Source organism: Engraulis encrasicolus, chromosome 16 (assembly GCF_034702125.1).
Source record: "Engraulis encrasicolus isolate BLACKSEA-1 chromosome 16, IST_EnEncr_1.0, whole genome shotgun sequence".
NCBI lineage: Eukaryota > Metazoa > Chordata > Actinopteri > Clupeiformes > Engraulidae > Engraulis > Engraulis encrasicolus.
Window position 1 is genome coordinate 21,574,502 of NC_085872.1, and position 7,500 is coordinate 21,582,001.

The following is a 7,500-nucleotide window of genomic DNA, read 5'->3' on the forward strand; positions in this document are numbered from 1 at the left end:
AGCATAATGACAAACAAAAAAAATGCAGAATTCAGAAGGGGATAGGTCTGGAGGTCTGAGTACCCGCGCCTCCCATTTTGCCTCTCGTCCCTCCCTGTCTTTTCTTTCAATTTCGGTTGCGCGTGCATCACTGCATCCAAAGGGTTGGTGCTGCCCACCCTCTCTCTCTCTCTCTCTCGCTCCACATGAATTTCACCAACCTCTAACCTATTCAGTGTCTCGTTCTCCATTTCCTCAATAATCAACGTCTTTGAAAGCGTGACATGAAATCGGCATTGCGCGTCATACATTTTTGAAACAAATAGGCTATGGAGACAGCACCGCTCGTGCTTATAAATCGACGTGGATCAATGACCATATTCATAGACCATGCTCTCCACATTAATTTCACCTAGGCCTACCTCTAACCTATTCCGTGTCTCGTTCTCCATTCTCAATAATCAACGTCTTTGAAAGCGTGACATTAAATCGGCATAGCGCGTCATACACGTTTGAAACAAATAGGCTATGGGGACAGCACCGCTCGTGCTTATAAATCGACGTGGATCAATGACCATATTCATAGACCGTGCCCTACATCTGCATGACATGAACCTATGATTGATAATGCAAAAAAGCTTCTGGAATCTTTGTCTTGGAGCACTTTTGTGTCCCCACCAATGTCAAAATCAAAGTTTCGCCCTTGCTCGAGGGGGGCGCAGACAGACTCCCTTCCTCTGAAGGGGGGAATGGCACGAAAAGTTTGAGAACCACTGCTGTATGCATCGTTGGTCACAATGGTAACAAACTCGGTCCCCCAGACTTCAGCAGAAGATCTAAGTGGATCACTTGTGTAGCAACTCAGCAAATCAGGAAGCTAATTCTCTGAGGACAACAACAGTGCTTAACTGCAATATCATATTGTTTTCCACAGTGTGATTGCGATATTTGCTTACACTCGTTCAGAGGGCTTTCAAACAACTCTAACAATTTGCTTAATTTTCTATTACGAAAAGGAGACGACTCATTAAATTTGCAATCATAGCCGGCTAAGAAGAAATAGTGCACACAAAAAAGCCTTCCAAGCTAAGCATTTGTTTCTGTAAGAAGACAAGACCTCAGATGACTTGGTCCATGCCACTACAGCACACTGAATAGATGAATAAAATGACCAAGCACGTCATAGCTGGTCAAATTAAAGAGCTTAAGACAATGAAGCAAAGCATCAAAAGCAGAGTCGGAGTGGTATCATTTTACAGTGCAGCCCGGCGAACCCAGGGAATTGCCCCTCATCCCTGTATCTCCACTACCGCGTCAGCAATGTCTTATCTGACCCCGCCAGAGAGCAAGCAGGGGGAACAGCGCAGCGTAGGAGGAAGTGGTAGGGGGGTTTGGGATGGTGAGATGTGGTGGAGGAAGGCGGGGAAGGGGGGGGGGGGGTTGGGGGGTTAGAAGAGGAGGAGAGAGAGGAGACGATCGGTGGGCAGAAGTTGAGGCAGAAGAGGAGGGGTATGGCAGGAAGGAGGTACAGAAAAGCGACTGAAATGACCCTGTCTGGAATGATAATGTATAGTTTTTGGATTACAACATAATGACACAATGACAGAAGGCCTAGTAATTCGGTCAAGTACGAAAGAGAAAGAGTTATAAATATGATAAATTCATGACTGCTTAAAGGGCTTTCTTTCCCCCTCTCTAAAGTGATTGATGACGGTAATCTAAAACACAAACTAATTCGGTAAATTTAATAGAAGGCCCCTATACAGTAAAGGCTTGGGTCGATACAGCCTAAACACAGGGTGACAGTTACATTTACTAACAACCTCGTTAATCAATAACCTACTAACACATATTCCTCATGTATTAATATTGTGGACATCTGTTTGTATAAGCATATTTTGCTAATCTGAGGTGCGTTTCTCAAAGCCATAGTTGGTAACTATGTTAGCTACTTTGTTGTTTGCAATGCAACTTCCCATCGGCAACTACCTAAGTTGCTAAATGGCTAACAGCTACGCTTTCAAGAAACGCATCCCCTGGAGTTTACATTGAGATGAAAAATGCCTTTAAAAACTTTCAAATCCACCAATATCAATGTAAAAAAATTATGTATGCAAAACTTGACTAAACATTTCACAGACCTTTTTGTAGTACTGTACCTGTAAGTGAGTAAGCTGGCTATGTTTATCTTTCTTTTAAAAGTATAGTAACTTTACTTGGGTAAAATGACAAAGCAACAAGACAGCGCACCTGTCTGTGTCTTCTGGCTCTGGATATAGGATAGCTTACGAGGCACTACAGGGAATGTGGGGAGACAGACACCTACTCAGCTATTTTCCTCATCTACAGCGCGGAGATCATTAAAGTTCATTAGAGTATAGCACGAAAAAGTAATTAAGCCAAGCACACTTATGGTGAGAAGAGAGAGTCGCGCCAAGGGTTGTAGTAAAAACCAAAACAAGAAGAGATGAAACCGCATCGAGAAAGCATGGAGCTGAGTCACTGGGTAGATAAGACAATCACAGACATCCTTGACAATCTTTCATTACTAACTACTTGGAAACCAGACACACTGAGAGCAATAGTTGTCTCCATAAACACAGCTCATCCTTCCACTGTGACTCATCTGGAAGCTGTGAGTGGTACTCTGCTGCTTGCTTTTCAAGGTAACTCGGTGAACTCTCCTGTGAACTCCAATGTGGACCTCTGCACCTGCTGTGAAATACCAGCTAACAGTTACTCCTTACAGTGTACGAAATGTGTGAAAAGCGAAGAGCCCCTGCTCAATACAAAAATCTTCACTTTAGTACACTTCCTCAACATGCCTTAGTAATCTTCTAAAGCATGGGAATGGAAAAATAACTACCTTCAAAAACACAAAAGAGCACAGTTCTTCATGAAGTCAGAAAAGCAGTGAAACAACTCTCAATGCCTGAAAGTTCTCTACATGTACCCAGAAGCTCAGGTCCAAAGGTATCAAAAGTAAAAGTAAAAGTACTTTTGTGGTGTAATTACAACACTAGCACATGTCATTACATAGCTGTTACATCATTTACTCCATTGTATCTAATGAAATAGATAGACTGTGTTGTTACTGAAAAACACTGAAAACCTAACAAGGACCCACCACAAACTTGATCCAACCAGTGCACAGTTAGCCGACCGTAAGACAAGCACACAGGTCTACTGATTACTCAGATAAGTTACTTGTGTTGGAAAGAAACTGATTCTTTTTTTTTTACTTTTACTTTTGACACATCTGTCCAAATAAAGGCAGGGCAGCTAAGCATGTAAAACACCACTGAAAGACAGAATAGTACTGAGAATCAACTCTCAGTGGCTGCAGATACAGTAGAAGCAGAGATTCTTTAAGTATAGAGATATGCCAACATAATAGGTTTCTATGGGCACCTAACGTGACCAGGTTCCGGTCTGCCTAAAGGGGCGTGTCATAATGCTCCTACAATGAATAAAACAGTCCTTAGGTCTGCCTAGGTCTGCCTAAGGGGGGCCATAATAGAACCAGGAAACAATGGGCCAATGGAACCTCTCTCTCACTACTCTCTCTGGTAGAAGTGGCTGGGAGTCTGACCTTGCTTGCGGACATCCTCCACAGCAGCGATGAGCTCCTCCTTCAGGTCCTGGCTGTCCTTGGCGATCTGCTCTCCTTTCTCCAAGAAGTTCTGCGTGGCCTGCTCCACCGACATGGCCAGCACATGGGCCTTCTTAGAGCGACCCTTCTTCTTACTGGAGGGGCCTTTGTTGCTGGTGTTCACCAGGGTGGTCACCTGTTGGCAACAGGAGATGACAGGATGATGGTGATTCATTGGTTTTTAATTTCATAGTCCATAAAGCAACTTCCTCAACAGTAATGGTCAAGGAGAAATCAGTATTACTCTTTAAAAAAATTCTACAGAGCTTTGATGAAAAAATAAATGTTACACAATAAGTAAGCCTGTTCTGACCTGGTTTCTTTAAAAGAGCGGTAATATATGCTATAAACACACATACATGAACACACCCAAGTATGCAAGCACATTCACACACACATACACACACAAACACTCACAGGGAAGCCGACCTTGGGTGCAAAGGGGTCAGTTGTCCTGGGCGAATAAAGAAGTGGGGGCAGAATTGGCACCTCATTATATTGTATATATGGAGAGGGGAGAAATTTCCAATAACTTTGTCAGGGGGCTGGCAAAAGCTGCCAGCGGCCCTGCACACACACACACGCACACGCACACGCACACACGCATGCCCGCGCGCGTGCGCACACACACACACACACACACACACACAAGAACACAACAAATTACAGTGCATGCCTCGTGCACTTAATCAACATGAGAAAGTTCCACTCCACCTACTGCGAAATGCACTGCATCAGTATCAGCCAGAGGAAGCTGAGCATCCCTGGGAATCCAATAAGCCCTCCTATTAAAACGCTCTCTCGCACAGTAATAGTTCCCTCCCTGAGGCGCAGGGTCCATACTCAACTGGCACACCCCCAATTTTCACCTGGACGAGGCAATAAAAATCTGGGCCTCTCATTGATTTGTTCTTCGCCTCATGTACACTAAAGCAAAATAAACACCCTGTTTTCATATTTTCTTGAAGATTCTCACTATAAATGCCGACAGAATTCATGAGCAAAACCGTTATTTTTGAAAACTTGAACTGTTCTTTTTTTTACCTCAGTTGTGCATAGGTTTGTTGTAGCTAAAATGGAGCACCTGTCTTCAAACCAATGTAGCATAAGCTTTAGCAAATTACACACTCTTCAAAGCATTTCCATTCTCTTACTCCCAACTGTACAAGGTATACAAAGAACAAGAGTCGTCCCGTGGCCCCAGGCTTTGCTTCAGGCGAACGCGATGGAGAGCACTACTTTTCCTGCTCTTCCCTATGCAAACACACACAGGAAGCTTCTATACCCAGCCCAGTGGGCAGGTACCAGAGAGACTCTTACAATCTCCGATTGTACCTCTAACTTGCCGAACCCTTTTGGTTTGCGGCTCCCTGTGACTGAATTACAGGTGAATACTGACTACCTACCTAGGCCTACAGTAGCTGTGGAGAGGGAAGGAAAAGGGGAGAGTCAGCAGATGAAAGGCTGTGGCAGAGCCGCTGACAGCTTTTGCTGGGCCCAGGACAACGTCATCTGAAAGGGCCCCTTACCCAATACATACTGTACAATGTAATGGGGGACCCAATTATGGGCCCCCTATCTCCTTGGGGCCCGGGACAACATAACCCTTTGTCCCCCTCTGTCGACGGGCCTGGGCTGTGGTATATTGATACTGCAGCCTTAGCACACTGGAGTCTGAGTGGCTCCATCATCGCCTCAGGACGTAGGGTAACACCAAGCTACTCGCGCCGAGGGAGCAGAGGGATGGGGATAAACAGGAGATTGCAAAATGACAACAAAAAAATCTGGGTCAAACTCACTTCTACTGCAAATGCCTCAGATGATGTCCCAATATCAGACGCACAACGCATTCAAGATAGAGAGATAGAGAGAGAGAGAGAGAGAGAGAGAGAGAGAGAGAGAGAGAGAGAGAGAGAGAGAGAGAGAGAGAAAAGAGCAAAGAGGGAGAAAAGGAACGGAGAGAAATGAGTGCTGAATAAGTAACGGTTCCTTTCCATTGCCGTTCTGAGAAGCCGTAAAACATGGTGAGGGATTCATTACGAGCTGCAGAGAGAGCTGGAGGTGGCGGATCAGCGAAAATGCAGAACGCCGCTCCATGGGCACCAGGCAGGGGGGGAATTCCCTGCAGATCGATTAAGCATCTGGATAGATTGGGCCCATTGTAAGAATCAATTTACTTTATAGGCATCGAGTTGAACCAGCCCATCTGTAAGTGAACAAGAACTACTGTCAACCAAAAAACACTAAGTTCTAAGTGGAATGACTATTCGGTATAAGAGGAAAGGGAGGTGAACTAACAAAAGCGCAAAAGATGATAATGGTGCATGGTGCTTAGGAAAATGTTCATATTTAATTCTATAATGTTTCTTTTTACAGTGAACGCACATCTACAATACAACACATGAATAATTAATACCAGAATGTCTGAACTGAAGACAGTTTTTAATTTCCACAGCCTAATTTCCCAGAACTGTCCCATTTCCTCGTAATTAAGCCAACGTACCATCAAAGAGTTCAAACTGTTCTGCTATACCGCGTAAATGAAAAATGTGCATTCAAACCGTTAGTGCACACTCATAATCCAACCAGAGAATCACTTCAACCACCCACTCTCTCCCTCCTCTGCGGCCAGAGTCCTTGAGACAATCAAAGCAGGAGATGAGATGGGGTGGGCGGCGCGTTAAGTGATACTCAAGCCTCCTCTCCCAAATACTCTCACAAATGTATCTAATTTGTGTACAGGACGGCATTTTAGCTACATTGTGGTTGATAAGGCAAGGCAAGTTTATTTGTATAGCGCATTTCATACACAGGTGCAACTCAATGTGCTTCACAAGATTAACAAATGCAAAAAGAAAGGAAACATGGAAGAAAGAAGGAAATAAATTAGTCAAAGAACATTTAAAACATGAAAAATGGTAATAATAAGCTCAACACAGCTGGCGCAGAGAGGCAGGGTGGGGGTGGGGGGGGGTGTACCTAGGGAGCAAGGGTGCAATCGTCCCATCCCTTCTGGTAGAAAAATGAAAAAATGGGACCACATCCTGACCACAACTAGTACACAGTGTAAGTTATATAGACTCCAATAGCTACACAGTTTGCAGTGCATACTTTGTAGGTTTCCCCATATAATATGCACATGATAGGATGAATTTCATATCATAATGCATTCATAAATTAACTGGCTAAGTGAATTTCATCCTCAATCATTCATTCTTTCACCTCAGCATTGAAACCGCTGACTACTGTATGTGTTAAATGATGAAGTAAGCATCCAACCACACATTTCTAAAAGCTTTCATCATACCATGTGATGCTGATACAGTGAGTGTTGGGGGTATGAGAGGAGAAGCAGACCAGTGGGGCTACAAGCTGGGTCTGCCTAGCCTGATTATTATCATCGATTTTCAAATCCTGTCGAGACTTGGTTTGACCTAGCGCATATCATCTAACGTTTCTCAAACGGCATAAACCAAATATTTTCTTAGTCCCAATAGAACATCTCTGCTTAAACCACGTCACTGCTTTGAACACTCCTCTACCCAGGGCTGTTGGAGCTGCTCAAAGTTGATTGCTTCCCAACAAAGTAGGTGGAGTTCCTGAGTTCTCCTGAGCTCAGAAAGTACTTGCATTGCTCTTGACCTAAGTAGTACCAACGTCGAAGGTGTCACTAGGAGGGCATGGCCTGGCTTGGGTCTGCCTTCACTAACATCTGCCACAGAGTACAAACAGCTCTCGTCATCAGCCACAACCCCCATCAGTCACAACCTCTCCTGACCAGCAGTGCAGCCAAAACACTTTGGGGTCATCATCATCACAGTCCTTTATTTCATTACCTACCAGATAACAGACTCATAAAGCACTATGTA

At 44.2% G+C, this 7,500-nt stretch overlaps 1 protein-coding gene across 1 annotated transcript in view; it reads right to left on the reverse strand.

Moving 5' to 3' along the window:
• The window catches only part of ctnna2 (catenin (cadherin-associated protein), alpha 2), a 501,378-nt gene that overhangs the window by 391,982 nt on the left and 101,896 nt on the right, over positions 1-7,500 (reverse strand). Inside the window, exon 3 of the mRNA XM_063220285.1 lies at positions 3,572-3,767. Coding sequence (XP_063076355.1) covers positions 3,572-3,767 — 196 coding nt within the window. The remainder of the gene's footprint in view (positions 1-3,571; positions 3,768-7,500) is intronic.